At 40.5% G+C, this 16996-nt stretch overlaps 2 protein-coding genes across 2 annotated transcripts in view; one reads left to right on the top strand and one right to left on the bottom strand.

Moving 5' to 3' along the window:
• The window catches only part of map1aa (microtubule-associated protein 1Aa), a 40094-nt gene extending 37144 nt beyond the window's left edge, over positions 1-2950 (top strand). Inside the window, exon 6 of the mRNA XM_010766593.1 lies at positions 331-2950. Coding sequence (XP_010764895.1) covers positions 331-486 — 156 coding nt within the window. The 3' untranslated portion in view covers positions 487-2950. The remainder of the gene's footprint in view (positions 1-330) is intronic.
• Positions 2951-5934: 2984 nt separating this feature from the next.
• On the bottom strand, positions 5935-13590 carry LOC104941492 (inositol hexakisphosphate and diphosphoinositol-pentakisphosphate kinase 1-like). The gene is made up of 4 exons (XM_010766594.1): positions 13238-13590; positions 9550-9687; positions 9056-9169; positions 5935-8766 (listed from the first exon to the last, which is right to left on the bottom strand). Exons 1-4 carry the CDS (start codon positions 13476-13478, stop codon positions 8177-8179), a joined length of 1083 nt encoding a protein of 360 aa, XP_010764896.1. The 5' UTR covers positions 13479-13590; the 3' UTR covers positions 5935-8176.
• Positions 13591-16996: the final 3406 nt, after the last annotated feature.

The following is a 16996-nucleotide window of genomic DNA, read 5'->3' on the forward strand; positions in this document are numbered from 1 at the left end:
AGGGAGATATGTGTGCACCCAATGAATCTTGGATTGATTCCGAGTCCCTCCCCTCGACGGCAAAGTAAAAACTAAGTGTGCGAAAGCATAATATTTCCCTGAGGATGTAGATAGAAGAGAGTGAACAATCATACTGTCTTTAAGCCTTTAAGTTAAAATGGCTCTCATTTACTGCCGATTTCTCCACACATTCTATGAAACTAATTATCTTGAAATATTTGATTGTTGTATACTAGCTCTTGGTTTTCTATACACCATGATAAATCATGCTGTTATCCTCTCTACCAAGTCAGTCATGATATTTTACTGGTCTCTTGTCTTGTCGCTCAGGTCACGCTGATCCCCACCCATGACACAGAGGTGACCCGTGACTGGTACCAGCAGACTCATGAGAGGCAGCAGGAACTCAACATCATGGTCCTGGCCTCCAGCAGCACCGTTGTTATGCAGGACGAGTCTTTCCCCGCCTGCAAGATCGAGTTTTAAGACCCTCGTTTCCCCCTCTCCCTCCTCCTGGCCTCCCCAGTGTAGATCTGGTTTTAATTGCTCTTCTCTATAGCCTGATATGCAACTCTGCCTCTGCTTTGGGCACTTAACCAAAAGCATAAACAGACCTGGATAACTGTCTATGTTTTTCTAGATTTGTATTTATTTATAAGCTTGTTGTGGCTATCAGCATTTGTATTACAAAGGTAGTTTTCTGACTGTGTCCTTCACTACAATATTATTATTTCTCAGGCCTATGAATGGGAGAGTTTTTTTCTGTTCCTTTACATATCTTTTTATCAAACCCTGTGAGACAATGACGTCTTTATTGGCTCAGAAAAAATGCCTATTGTAAAAAGAAAAAGAGAATCATATAGGAAACAACGTAAATTAACAATTGGTTGCTTGTCTTCTAATTGGCCTAAACGAAAGCACAAGTTTGCACACCTTAAAAGCCAGCAACAATCGAGTGCATCGTGGACAAAACGTCGAGCCTTTCTCAATGTGATCAATTGAATCGGAAGTCATTATTACAGGCTACTTGTGATTAGCTTTCCCTAACTTGGCTCTATATTCCCGTTCAACTTTCTTCTAAAAACAATGGCAGTCCCAGTGTTGAACTTTGTGCCTCCTGACATAGTGCGATAGAACACGTTCAATCTGTCTTTTGAGTATATTAGCCGTAGCGTAGGAAAAAGTATATTAAAAAATCTGTATTGTAGTGATATTTCTACGGTAAACTCAAAGTGAAAATCAATCTTTAAAGTACGATTTTCTCGGTGGCTTTTATTTGTTACGGTAGATCTGGAGAAAAACATGTCTCTCTATAATTGTTTCCGTAGTCTTTGGTGTATTCTTTCAGTGTATTTCCAGTTAACACGTTGTTGCAGAGGATCGTGAGGAGAACTGAAGGCAGATGCGGTGAAACGAGTACAAATTCATCAACCTGATTTTTGGATTCTCCCCGTTTATCTCTTAACATATAAAACAGCGCTCAAGCTTAGAGGAAGGTTGACAAACCTTATATCTGTTGCTGCGCCTCAAAGATCTTTAAAGCTGTGTTAAAGAACGTCGAATGTATTCCACTACAACATTAGGAACATGTGGTTGCGAGGAGAGATTGTGTTTGCCTGGTGAACAAAGGTGGTCGGTTTGCTTGATAGTCAGAGGTTGGACTGTCACCCACATGTGCCTTTCTGTCCTGCTTTGCTGGAAAGGGGAAATGAAATGTGGTTTTTCGTCGTATAAATTTAGCTGGTCTCCTCTGTTGTCGTGAGTTTTTGTCGGTGAGAACATCATTGCACAAAACAAGGTCAAGAGTTGTACATATTGAGAATAAAATGGCACTTTTAAGAGCACCGCCACGGTGCGTTTTAGATTCCCTGGAGCTGCCACTCGAAAAAGCACAACAAGTAACCAGTGTGCAAAAATGTAAGCAGTCTTAAATTAAGCAACACATAACAGCATTTGCAAAGAAAAAATTGGCAGTTTTAGTTTTTTTCTGGTTACTTTGGTAATTATTGTAGAAAAGAGTTTGCTAAATTACTTTTTAGAAAAAAAACACCTTGTTTTCTTAAAATTGTCAACATTTAACTAGTGATTTTTTGTTCTTCCAGTGGCAAATCAGTGGATGTTTTTAAGTTACACTTAATTAACTTATTATACATATATAAATATAGGTGCTTTTATTTGATATTGATGATTTTAAATTTTGATAGGTTTTAAGTACTTTTTAACAAATCTTAACTACCCAACAAAACTCAAGGACCAACACGCATCACCAGGGTTGCTCTTTTATGATCCACATTACAGATCAGATATTCCCCTGTATGATATTTTATCCCCTCGATGCATGGACACAGAAGCATGTACATAAAGGAGATAGCTCTTTAACAAGCAGGGGGCCCGCCAGACCTCAGCGGCTCCAGTCGATTTGAATGTGAAGATGCAGATTTACCTTTACGTTCTCCGTGGAGGGCTTTGATCTCCTGGTTGCCTTGGTTACTGTGCATCATGTGGTACATCTGACTCATCGCTCACGCCGGGCGGTAACAACCGTACTGTTGTAGCCTGCAATACATCTGGACTTTGTGTAGGGCAAAGACCTGTTTCTTTATTTAGATGACACACATTATGATTTTCTGTCCTAAATGATAAAGATAAGAAATACTCAGTGCTGATTTAATTAACAGCATCTTTGATAAAAGAGGGTCAATGCATTCCTGTTTAATACTGCATCACTGTAAACGTTAATAATAACAAACGAACACTACTCATATGAGCAGACACTCAAAACCCAAACTGCCAGACACTCATATCAATACATTTATACCTATAAAGGATTTCCTATTACTCACACCTTTTTCCAGACAATGCTTAAAATACACTCACAGCTGCATTTTCGTATCGTGCAACAAAAAATAAGAAAATATAAATATCTGTGGGCATTCAAACTTGTTTGCCGTGAAACAAATCATCATAAAGACTGTTGGATTTCAGTGAGCCCTGCTTGTACGTGCATGTGTAACTTTTGAGTTCTCCTGTAATGTAATAGCTGATGAAAAAATGCTTACCATAGAAATGCTATTTTAAAAGATGTATATTAAAGAAGTTAAGCTGTGTGGAACTAAGGAGGCACATGTAACCCTGGCTGTGCAGAAAAGAAAGTATCGTGATCGTTCATTTTTCTCCTTTCTGCTTCATCTCTTGTTTTAAGTGCAATATTATCTTTATCTTTAAATGCTTAAAAAAAGTTAAAATAGAAAAACTGATTTATTGTTGAAAAGGGAAAAAGTGTGGTGAAGACAAATAAAAACATCATTTACTGAAGAAGAATGTCTCCCTCTTTTTTCCCCGTACCAATGTATTTCATTCATGTTTTTCCTCTTTAAAAAAGGCACTATTGTACTTTTTAGGTTTTCCCTTTCCTGTAGTTGGTTAGTGTGGTTTTTGTGCATCCCAATGATCCAAACATTCCCACAGTCCCACCCTGCCTGAAATAACTCCACTGGACTCCTTTGTTTACTTCCATAACAAAGTGACATCACTATGTAACACTTGAGCTTCTATTGGCAAGCGCTCCAACACATTGTACGTACGTGATAGGCTAAGGGACGGGACATCTCTGAGTGTAGTGTTGGCCAGCTAACCAATCAGAGCAGACTGGGCTCTGGTTTCAGACAGAGGGTGAAAAGAGGTGCTGAGGCACAGGCACAAAATAAAGAGCTTTATGAACATTAAAGCATGTAAACATGTCCCTGGAGAGACACTAAATACTAATATGAACCTGAAAATTATCCTAATATGGCTAAACTGGGTTAAACAGATGACAAATATATGTTTTTATGATAGAGATTATTTCAACTTCCCTTGTCATAATTTGACCTGCTGGACGTGATAGAGAAAACTTAATTTGATTATTAAAGTAATCATGGTTCATCCTCTGGGCACCATGAATATCTTAACAAACTTTGATGGCACTCCATTAAGACAGTATGTCAAGATGTCCAAACACAAAGTCTGAATGTTGATCTGTAGTCTGTGATTGAAAATATAGTCATTAGGATGTAACTTCTTTGGCTTATAAATGTCCAACAGAAACAGGAACAACCTCTCAGATCTCCTATACGACCCTATTGAGTCCCGACGGTCCCGACACACAACCCAAGGCTTTGCAGACAATCCTTCCTCACTGCCTCAGTGTAAGGATTATGTCACCTGGTGGGACATGGGAACATTGTGGGCTTTGTTCTGACTCAAAGACCCTTTTCAACAGTTGATACTGATACTGTGATGGAGGAAGGAGCAGGCTGGAAGTTGGAGCACAATCCAGCTGAATGAATGCTGCAATGACATCACCTCCTGGGTCACATGACCAGGGTGGAGAACAGAGCAACAGCTGTGACATCTATAGTATTATACAAGCACTGTTGTATTTTAACATTTTTGTATGTAACATTTCACAAACAAAAATGATGTGCTTTTAAAATATGGTGAATCAATACAGTGAACCTAGGTAAACTAATATAAAAAAGTAAATATGAGCCAAACCAGCTACAACAATAGGAAGCCATCTACACCTTACCATTATACTATTCCAGTATAACTTTAATTATAAATCAAATAGTTATTTTATTATTTGAAATATTAAGTTCATTCTGCTGAGGAAAAGGCAATACATCTTTAATAGTTATATATTTTGCTTTGACTGTGCTGTCGCCACTTTTACTTAATTGTACCAACGAAGACACGTTTAAACAGAAGCAGCTGAACATGAACTTGCCAGAATAAAAACGTTACATTTGAAAAATCTGATTTTGAATCATAAGCAAGCTACAAAATCATAGATCAAGGAAACTATATTACAGACCAGCCATTTAATACTACCGGTACATCAAAAATATTTAAAATGATATAACATTTTTAAAAGTATAGAAATGTAATCCTCAGTCTTATTATGTACTACACTTAAATAGCATTGATATTTTAGGAGAGGATGTTTTATATTGTAGTTTTTAAAACCTTTTTTATTTTAATGTCGAGTGGAAGTTTTTATGGCTAGCTTTTTTAATTTATTTTTTATTCTAATGTTTATATACATATCATTTAATGTATCTTTTATTTTTTTCTTAAAATGGAGAAAAACCCCAATATGCCCCCAGGTAAAGAACGTTATCTGAATATTTTCCTCTTCTACTCAAATATTCTCTTCCACTCACATGAATCTACCTGCCAGTAATAAATAACACATGACCTTCCCCTGCGTCCCTCTTGCTTTTCTTTCCTCCTCAGCCTACATTACTCTCACCGGTGACCTTCACACTGACAGCAAACGACGTGATAATGCTGACTGCAGGCGTCTCAAAACGAAAACAGATTTATTTCAGAAAGTAACGCTGTGTGACTTCAGAGGTCATTTACCTGCCGAGACCTGAGTATCATCGTCAGGGAGGACCATCCTGCGGTGCTGTTGATCTGGGGCTGTTTTTTATTGGTTGAACTACTTAATTCTGGTAAAATATAAACCTGAAAGGAGAAGAGTGGTGACAGTTTGAGCAGCAGATTAATGCTCTTAGTTTATCACTTATTCATCCCCATACACGTTAGGTGTTAAATATTCATCTGCCATATTCAAAGCAATCCATCAGTTTTTATTTAACATGTTGTAATCCACCAGGTCTAATACTTTTCCTCCATTTGCCTCGTCTACTGGGAAAAATTATATGGATTATTGGGCAGAGAAAATGTCATTATTAATTTTTTATTTTGTAAAATTTAAATTATATTTAAAAATGAAGAATTTGTATACATGTGTTACATTTTGCACATCATTTCTGAAATTCTAAACATTTTCAAAAGTTCATGTAAACTTTAAAGATTTTGTTCTTAATCTGGATTTTTTTTTAAACAATACTACAGTAAAGCAAATAATGGAGTAGAACCGACACATTTGAATGACACTCCAATAGCTGTATTTGTAACATTGTTAGAGGCAATACAGAATATTGTGTCTGTTTCACATAACGACCATTCTAAATCCAAATGATTAAGCTTCACACAGACAGGCGGTGTAAACCAGGACAGAGAGCATTTGTGGAATCAGCTCAGTAGAGTTAGTACAGATTTGAAGAAAACACACATTGTGCATGACCTAAGCTTGATGATCCAACAGGGAGAAATGTCAGACATGTGATTTCAGTTCACGAAGCACTCTGAGCAGGTTTTAAAGGTCAATTCACAGAAATTACAAAACTGATTTTTCTAGCCTATAGTGGCATTTCGCGATGGAGCCCGAATGTTGAGACATGTATCTGAGTTTTCTGCCCTTCCTCTGATGCAGCAGAAGGGAACAGAGTTTGGTTTATGGTACTCTCAGGTTTGAAGTAAGGCCTCAAGACTCACATGGTGACATCACTCAGGGTGTTGTAGTTACAGGCAACCTGATACACCGTGTTCTATCAAACTGTAGCATAGATTTTAAATGAATTTCTAGAAAAGAAAAAAGCGAACCTTTTGCACTTTTCATTCCCTACTACTATCCATATGGAGTTGAGCGCATTAAGATACAGTCGGTTGCTGACTCTTCAGTTATGTTCCATAAAGCACTGCAGAAGAATCCAACAAGATGAGCCTTAAAGCTTCAGAGTATGGGAAACATTATGTATAAATGTCACATTCATGCTCGTTTCATGAATTGTACTACACATACGTTATGTTAGTCAGATCTTTAAACTCTTTTGCAAAACCTTTGCTTTTTTCAAATTCTTTTTTTAAAATGCATACTTGAAATGATCAAAAAACCCTACTTACTGATATTTAACCTGTGTTTCCCCCCTCTACACTATATCGTAATGTAACATCACATCTCACTGATTGAACACAGAATAGCACTTCAGCGTACTTGGGTACCTGAATTGCTTATCATCATGTGTGTAGCCCCCCCCTCGCCCAAACACACCTGCTACATACCTGCTTGCCACAATAAAAGCACATCCAATGTAAATCGCTCCTCCCGTTTGTTCGCTGATAAAAGGAATTAGCTTTCATATTTTCCCACATCACGAGGTGATTTAACCAAAACATATACAATGGTACAATAAGATATCTGATGTGGGTATCAAAAATACCAGAAGAGTATTACAGTAAGATGACATTTCTTAATAAAGGTTTTTTTATCTATCAGTTCCTACTGAGTATATTAAATCTTCTTTGGCTGTAGGCGATGTACGCAGCTTGACCTGGAGATTTACTGACAGAAGCCTTTTTTTAACTGACATTATAACAAAAACATTCTGACAAACAAATATTTCGCTTTTGTTTGTTTTTTCTTTAAAATTTAAACGCAGATACTAAACATAAGAAGCTCAGAAGAGAACACACACTGGGGTAAGACGAAGAGCAGAAAAGCCACAGATTATATCTTCAAGGCCTTGCAAGTTACTTCCTGTGTTTCTAATAAAATAAGTGAGCTTATAAGTAACATTATCCTGTAACAAACAAAGGACCCTTGCCCCGATGCCAGGACATAAACCCTGATACCCGTCACGGGACTATGATGGAGGTTATGGAAGCTGATCATGGGAAAACGTAATCTGTCCAAAGGTAAAGGCTAAAAGGTAAGACGACAGGTTAAAGTTCCATTGATCAATATCTCCACGGTCACTTTGAATCAATTGAACACAGAACATTTGGAAACTATTTCTTAAGGCCTCTTTAAGCACATTTCTTTTGAGATTATGGGTGGAGAACAAATCCGAGTTTAAACAGTTTTATAATGTGATAAAATATCTCGCTCTGCCTCCCAGTGGCCAAAACTGATGAATCCAGCTTTAAGGAAAGGTTTGTGTAACCGCTAATAAGCAACAGTAACAGGGAGTTTGACGATAAAGCTTCAACTTACAACACTTGGCTCTCTACGTCTATAAAGACAGAACCAGTAGACTGTCAGAGGATGCTCAGTGGCGTCACTGGCAAAGCCCCGATGTGCTTTCTAAAAGGCGATGAGCAGCACTTATGGCACTGTCATATGATTATTCTAAGCAGAGCCTAGTGAGAGGATCAGCTGCCCATTCATTATTACTCAACACACAGTATTCATCAAGCAGGAGGAGGCCAGGGCGAGTGTCACACAGTACAACGCCTCACTGCTCATGATTGACAGCCAGGGATCTGTTCTGAAAGTCTCCATGCTCTACGGCTCTGCTCCACCATCTAGAGGCGTCTCAGATTGGGGGACATCTTCTGGGCTGTCCATCCACAGCTCCATGGACTCCTGGGTGTCGAAGAACTCGTCAAGGCACTCGGGGGACTGGGGCGTCTGGGAGCTGGAGCCTGCCTCGCTGCTGCTCTCCCGGAGCTCCAGCAGCACGGGCAGAGAGCCGGGGAGGCAGTAGCCCTCCATCCGAGAGAGGGTGAGCTCTGCTAACGGCGAGCAGGGCGGGATCGGGCAGGGATCTGAGGCTTCCCTAGCCGGAGGAGCCACTTCCTGTGTGCGTTCAGGATCGTTAGGCTGGCGATATGTAGCGGGGCCAAGCTCCCCGTCTTCCTCTGATGAGTTATTAGGAGTCAGAGGGACTTCGGCGAGGGATGTGGTCGGGTCATTTCCCTGTGACCCGGAGGCGGGCGCCGGCTGATTGGAAATGTTTTGAGACGAGTAAGTCTCCTCGCTGCTCTGGGGGGTGAGAGAGATCTTATCACTGAAACTGAAGCGTGGGGAAGTGTCTGCTGTGGTGGGAGAAGAAGGCCCGGCGCTGGATACTGTGCTGGATGGACCGCTGCTGTCTGTGGGAGCAGAATATAAAGTGTGAGAGGAAATAACACAAGTCTACATTTTTATGATTCATTTTGGATAAACATCATCCCTGCAGCTCAAAGAAGTGAAATAAATAATGTGTCATTTGCAAGAAAAGACCAAAGATAACAGACAGCAACAGAGACAAAAAATGGAGGCTGCAATGGAATATTTGTGTTCTATAAATAACCCTCACACGTCTGAAACTGAGACAGCCGTGGGAGGCCAACCTAAAAATGTCAAATCTCGGATGGAACATGGAGATGCTTGGATACTCACACCAAGGAGGTCTGTCAGAACGAGATCTGAGAGAGATGGAGGAAGAGACTCTCTGGGGGATGTACGAGTCCACTGACGGATGGTTCTGTGCGTCCAACATGGCCGACTGCAGAGCTGCAGGGATAAACAAAAAAAATACAGATCAGGATAAAAACGGGTTTTGAATGGGTATTTTTCAAACTGGGATTCAAAACTGGGAACAACAATGTTTATTTTTTGTGTGATTAAGTTACTAAGTATCGCTGCTTGGGGAAGTTGCATACCAAAAATAAGCACTTTTGGTGAACGTACAATGATGCATTATTGCCTGGAGCAATGCATTTCACCGTCTTTAGCCAGCTGTGGCGCTATAGCTTAATAGTGGACCAATTAAAAAAATTGCTTTTCCCATTAGTCACTTATGCAAAAACATTGGTACATATAGTTGAATCTTGATTCCGGATGCTGATGATTATGATGTTTACAGTAAATTACATTTTTGATGTCTGTTTTACCTCTGGTAGTCCTCGTGTGTGGATCTCCTGCACTCTCGCACACACCGGCGAGGAACTCTGCGACCTGTTTTAGCGACAGGGAGTTGTGCAGCGTTTCCAGCGGATAGATGGAGGGTACCATGGAGCAGCCTTCGAAGCCTGCATCAGAGGAGAGACATGACGCCCGCAGGCACATCAGCACTCAGTTAGACCTCAAAGTCAGAAGAGGAGAAGGCAGAAAGCCACTCGTCACCCGACACCAATGCCCAGATGCCGCCCATATACTACACCTCCACGCGGTGCTCCTTAATCCTGCTCCTGTTTCTGAACAAGCCCTAAAACTCTTGCCAGCCCCTACTGTTCACTTCCACACAGGCAAGTTGCAAAAACACCATGCCAAGACAACTAGATACCAAATCCAACGGCAACAAGTCTACACACTCTTAGAATCTAGTTTTATTTGCAAAAGCAAGCAGGTCTCGAAAACATCCCTAACTGAGTTTGTGGTGAGTCCCAACACACAGAATCTGCTGCTCTAACAGCGGTAGGAAAAGCTGTCCAGTTAATGTTCAACGAACGTTACCCAAGGAACTTCATCCTCTGTTAGTTCACAACCAAGTCACCAGAGCCGTTCACGATGACAAAGCGTCAAACCACAGCTTGCCTCTATCGTCTAAACACGTCAAGAGAAGGCAGTTTTTACTGCGCTCATATACACCCAGTGTGAGTAAATGTACAGCAAACAAGCAGGAACCACATGCTGGTTATAGTCAGGTAGGACTGCTGATTCCACAGAGTTTCTGTACCGTTCAGAAACATGGACGCTGGCTGGTGCTGATAGATGATCTATTTGGAACAGGAACTATAATCTTGAATGGAGGCAGCTTTGTCAGCAGCAACCTGCTTATGTGTCACCTAAACATATACAGTGGGGCAAAAAAGTATTTAGTCAGCCACCAATTGTGCAAGTTCTCCCACTTAAAAAGATGAGAGAGGCCTGTAATTTTCATCCTAGGTATACCTCAACTATGAGAGACAAAATGAGAAAAAAAAAATCCAGAAAGTCACATTGTCTGATTTTTAAAGAATTTATTTGAAAATGATGGTGGAAAATAAGTATTTGGTCAATAACAAAAGTTCATCTCAATACTTTGTTATATACCCTTTGTTGGCAATGACAGAGGTCAAACGTTTTCTGTAAGTCTTCACAAGGTTTTCACACACTGTTGCTGGTATTTTGGCCCATTCCTCCATGCAGATCTCCTCTAGAGCAGTGATGTTTTGGGGCTGTCGCTGGGCAACACAGACCTTCAACTCCCTCCAAAGATTTTCTATGGGGTTGAGATCTGGAGACTGGCTAGGCCACTCCAGGACCTTGAAATGCTTCTTACGAAGCCACTCCTTCGTTGCCCGGGCGGTGTGTTTGGGATCATTGTCATGCTGAAAGACCCAGCCACGTTTCATCTTCAATGCCCTTGCTGATGGAAAGAGGTTGTCACTCAAAATCTCACGATACATGGCCCCATTCATTCTTTTACACGGATCAGTCGTCCTGGTCCCTTTGCAGAAAAACAGCCCCAAAGCCTGATGTTTCCACCCCCATTTTTCACAGTAGGTATGGTGTTCTTTGGATGCAACTCAGCATTTTTTCTCCTCCAAACACGTCTAGTTGAGTTTTTACCAAAAAGTTCTATTTTGGTTTCATCTGATCATATGACATTCTCCCAATCCTCTTTTGGATCATCTAAATGCTCTCTAGCAAACTTCAGACGGGCCTGGACATGTACTGGCTTAAGCAGGGGGACACGTCTGGCACTGCAGGATTTGAGTCCCTGGCGGCGTAGTGTGTTACTGATGGTAGCCTTTGTTACTTTGGTCCCAGCTCTCTGCAGGTCATTGACTAGGTCCCCCCGTGTGGTTCTGGGATTTTTGCTCACCGTTCTTGTGATCATTTTGACTCCACGGGGTGAGATCTTGCGTGGAGCCCCAGATCGAGGGAGATTATCAGTGGTCTTGTATGTCTTCCATTTTCTAATAATTGCTCCCACAGTTGATTTCTTCACACCAAGCTGCTTACCTATTGCAGATTCAGTCTTCCCAGCCTGGTGCAGGTCTACAATTTTGTTTCTGGTGTCCTTTGACAGCTCTTTGGTCTTGGCCATAGTGGAGTTTGGAGAGTGACTGTTTGAGGTTGTGGACAGGTGTCTTTTATACTGATAACGAGTTCAAACAGGTGCCATTAATACAGTTAACGAGTGGAGGACAGAGGAGGCTGAGGATGTGATTTTCTGGATTTTTTTTTTCTCATTCTGTCTCTCATAGTTGAGGTATACCTAGGATGAAAATTACAGGCCTCTCATCTTTTTAAGAGGGAGAACTTGCACAATTGGTGGCTGACTAAATACTTTTTTGCCCCACTGTACATATATTATGCCATCAAGGACCAACTGCCAATCGGATTCTACATGCAATATGTTGATTTATAAACAGTTTGTAGAGGAATATGCTGATTATGTATATGGTTCTATTTATGTCCTACTGCATACTTTACGTACGGGTAGGTATAGCCTTAGTGTTTTGATATGGACACCGTTGGTTCTAGGAATGTAAAATGTTTTCTCTACAAAAAGCCAGAAACGTAACACTAGCAGCAGGATTTTTGCTGCTATAAAATACCGTCTCAAACGATCAATTCCTGGTTTAGATCAAGTAAAATGTGATAAAAGAAAAGGCAGAAGAAATATGACAGTTTGATGGTTTCTGCTACACACAGTCTGAATATTAGTAGCTTTTGGGGAGAGTGAACACTGCTCAGTTTGTATTATTTCTTGTTGGTCATTTTATCAAAGAAGTTATTTTGCCCCCTGTCTGCTGTTACTGCAACTAGGTTTCCTTCCAAGATAAACAGTGTTTGTATTTTTAGGTGGCCTAAACCTAAAACTGAAAAGGTGTGTTGCTATGTGCATGATTCATTCAATCAGAATAGTAATGCCACTTTGTTTTGGCACATCAATTATAACTGCTTTTTGGTGAATTTACAATATATGTAAAAGTCATTGTTGGTAACGTACTTTGGGGAGTGTACATGTTTTCTTTTACTTTGAGTGAGGGAAAAATAAAGTGGGACAGACAAAAAGTCTGATATGTTAACCTGCAAAGTATTAAGTGTCGGACATTCATCATAATGGCAGCCCAAATCTTAAAATTGACATCTGAATGCTAAGATTTAATGGTGTCATTTTCTGTATTTCTGTTTAGGATCCATTTTAATCAGTTACTTAAGATTCTGCCTTTATTAGATTGACCAAACAATTAATTGATGAAATAATTGGTAGATTATTTCAAAATTAAATTTGTTTTTAGTGGCGCCCCTATATTGTATATCTTGGTACACCTAAATTGCGAAATATGTGCCTTCAATACTTTTTTCAGAAAAAGCTTTAGGAATAAAACAAAAATAACTGAGGATTTATGGATTGGCAAAAAGGGCAGGGGGTGGGTTACTAACACCACTGCAGATTGCCCCAAAACCTCACACCACTCCAGCTTGCAATCTGCATAACCACAGACACAGGCAAGCATGCAGAAACATCAAAAGGCAAAGCATGATGGTCCACCACAGAACAAGCACAGTCCAAACTGAAAACCGTGAGCAGCGGCTGAACAGGGTGTGAGGCTGCGGGTGTGGGGGCGGGGCCAGGGGGCTGACCGTGGAGGTACTCTACGGGGTCCTGGCCGGAGATGAGCCAGTTTCGGAAGAGGCGGAGGTGGTAGGAGCACTGGTGGAGGTGGTGGGCCAGCGCCCCGTCCAGAGAGAGGTGGCGGCCCAGGCTGAGGTCGGTGGAGAAACGCCTCAACAACTGGGCCACACGCTGCTCATCCAAGGGCTCTGAAGGAGAAGAGGGAGAGCGAGGGTGGACAGAAGAGGTGGAGCAGGGGAAAAAAGGCATGAAACGATATAGGATGGGAAATAAAATGAGGAGGAAGGAAGAGAGAAAAGAACTGAGGTATGATGCAGATGAGAGGGAGAATAGGAGTTTGGAAAGACAGGAAGGGAGGCAGAGAGAGAGGAAGGAGGAGTGTGTGTGTGCCAGAGGTGGGACCAAGTCATTGTTTTGCAAGTCCGAGTCAAGTCTCAAGTCTTTGCGCTCAAGTCCAAGTCTCAAGTCATTGTGCTCAAGTCCAAGTCAAGTCTCAAGTCAGGATGGGCAAGTTCAAGTCCAAGTCCTAAACTTTGACAAAACGAGTCATTAACAACTCATTATGTGCTTTTCACCAAATGTAATGACATCCATCAACAGAATAATACTTAATAATCCAACTGCTCTTTATTAGTCACATTAATAATTTAATAATCAATTATCCCTCTGCTGGTAAAGTAATGTGTTTTATTCTAATTTAAGAGGTATCAGTAAGGTAAGGCTACCGTGACGGTTTGATTCAGAAGGAGTTTAATGTGCAAGATCCCTGATGTTGAGGTGACCAGAATGTTTATTTCCACTGTGTACAACATGTTATAAGGGACCCACAATCTATCTTTATGCGAGGGATAATGTGCAGCGAGGCGGTCTCTATGGGGAAAAGAACACCTGCATCTAGATCCCTCTGCAGGTGGTACTTTTAGTATATTTTGATGCTAATACTTTTGTACTTTTACTTGTAACATTTTGAATGCAGGATTTTTTATTGTAACCGAGTATTCCTACACTCTGGTACTTTTACTCAAGTACAAGATCTGAACTTCTCCCACCTCTGACAATAAATCCTGAGTGGTTACCAAAAAGTGGTTTTCGCTAATTTCTTGACTTTTTCCGACGAGCTTGCATTTAAATCTGTCTCCCTGTCGCTCTGTGTAGCTGGCCTGTACCACTAAACCTACTTTCTTTGGAGCGTCTGCCCCCCACCCTTCTTTCACATCATGGTATGATCCTAGTGTGTCCTCGCATATGATTGGCCGCATGGTGGCCCAGCTAAATAAAGACCCGCCCCTGCCTGCAATGAATCTCAGCAAGAGTAGGAGCTGATGAAGATTCTGCTCTCCCCAACGGGAGTCTGCTCTTCTAGCGGTATCTCGCGATCGGCGTGTTGGAGACCTCTGAATTAAATTATCAAGCCACTTCAAGTCAGAAGGCTCAAGTCCAAGTCAAGTCCTGAGTCATTGGTGTTCAAGTCCAAGTCGAGTCGCAAGTGTTTTGTGATTTTGTGAAGTCGAGTCCAAAGTCATCAAATTGGTGACTCAAGTGTGACTCGAGTCCACACCTCTGGATTATAGAGTGCAAAGGAGCAGAAGATGACAGCTCGATGTGGCCTCGATGCACTGTATGTACTTGACTGGCGCAGGGCAGGGTTCACCAGAATAGGTGGGAGGAGCCTGTGACCTCCATCCTAGAACAGCTTTCAGTATTCAGCCTGTGAAACAAGAGGAATACATCACACACATAAGTTCCCTTTGCATAATGAGCTTCCAAACACCAGGATGCCACAGTTTACACCAAATCTCCAGCATATAAAAAAAAAATGATGCTGTTTTTGTCTAACGATAAACTACATTTGATGGCTTCCAATTCAAGTTCTAACCTACATAAACAACCAACATGTACATTATCAGTTGTTAGAGGGTTTTCTGCCCTGCTGTTGACAATATCCCTTCAATCTGACAAAAAAACGATCCTCCAGACTTGTGCTGTTGACTCTGAGATAACTTATGACACATGAGTGCAAGTGATTCTGTTGTGCTACAGTACACGCTCATTTCATCTGAAGAGATATGGTGGGGATGGTGTCAGATGGTGACTCACAAGAACAAATGGGAAGCTGGGACACTCAGTCCAGGAGGACTTCCTGTTGTGCAGCCTGTTGTTTACTCTGACGGCCAACATTCAACATGTTGGGCAGGTTTTGTCCGGGCATGTGTTATAAATGATGTGATTCAAACTTTACTTTTGAAATCTTGTTTGACTTGACAGTAGAGCACAAAATGAAGAGCTGAAATTAGTGAGTGGAGATACGGCTCTTAGACAGGTCGAGGACCTGCTAGCTCACAACTATAAATGAACAACAACAGTAAAATAATCAATCAATCAATGTTTATTTTAATGCTGTCAAAATTATCGCTTTAACAGCGGTAATGAATTTTTTGAATTAATTGCGTTAAAATATTTAACGCATTTAACGCATGTGGAGAATGGCCCGCCCCATACATCCCACCGGTGGCAACGCTGGGGTAGGCTACAGCCATACCAAGAAATGGCTTAGCCCCACCTTAGCCCCACCATGAAAAATGATGTTAGCAAAAGCTAAATAAAGTCTGCCAACTCGCGCTGAGTAAATTGCACAGACAGCAGTTAGTAAGATTGATTTCAGTAGTCACTTGTCTGGAAATACCGAAGACTAGAAACGGTTTTGAAAACTTTTGTCACGTAGTGATCGTCTTCTCAATAGAACATCTTTGATAATGTCTTCTGGCCAATCAGAATCAAGATAACGGCGTGGTGTTGTTGCAGGAAGTCCTCACGGAGAATACTTTTGCTTTAGTACATCTCTATATACATCGATACAACATTACGTGTTGATAGAAATCAACACGTAATGAAATAAGACCCCACGGTTTGATGATTGATAGGTGTGTGGGCTGTCTTTAATTTTGACACACAGAACAATGTTATAATAAACATACTGTATGTTAAATGGATATATCCGCCTTCTTTCATTTATCTTTCCATTCCCACAACAATATACAAAAATAAATGGCATAGGCCTATGTTGGACATAGTTCAAATGGTGATTAATCATGATTAATTATTTTTTAAGCTGTGATTAATCTGATTAAAAATTGTAATCGTTTGACAGCCCTAATATAATATATATATATATATATAGAGAGAGAGAGAGAGAGAGAGAGATAGAGAGAGAGGGAGAGGGAGAGAGAGAGAGAGTATATGGAAGGTGTTATCATTCCTCTTAATAAGGGCTGTTAAGTGATACCTTCAAGTTAAACCATACTGTCAAGGATGGTCCAAAATGAGAGGCCCATATTTCTCATTTTAACTTGTTGGTTTTCAATAAAAAGGTAGCCTAGTTTTGTTTGAAAATGTAAAATGTTCTTTAACCAATGTTTGAGATCATTCGCCAAATAAAAAAGCATAATTCTCATTTCCATCCACTAGTGTTACAAGAATATTAAGAGTTAAGCACATCGAAATATAAAAATGGTAATATCCCTTTTGGAAACCATTCAACCAGTGACGAACATATGAAACAAAATTAAATTGTAAAAAGAAAGCCATTTAGATTGAAAACAATGGAAAACCGAGTAAAAACACAACGGAAATGTTATTCATGTTAATTTTAGGTATTCAATTCAGGAATGTTAAAGTCTCCATAGTGGAACTAACACGTAAATGTCATTTTGAAAGTGTCCGTGTTCCTAAAGTTTTAATACATTTAAAACACCCACCAACTCTGGCCA

This window comes from Notothenia coriiceps, unplaced genomic scaffold (assembly GCF_000735185.1).
Source record: "Notothenia coriiceps isolate Sejong01 unplaced genomic scaffold, NC01 NC01_scaffold00003414, whole genome shotgun sequence".
NCBI classification, from domain to species: Eukaryota; Metazoa; Chordata; class Actinopteri; order Perciformes; family Nototheniidae; genus Notothenia; species Notothenia coriiceps.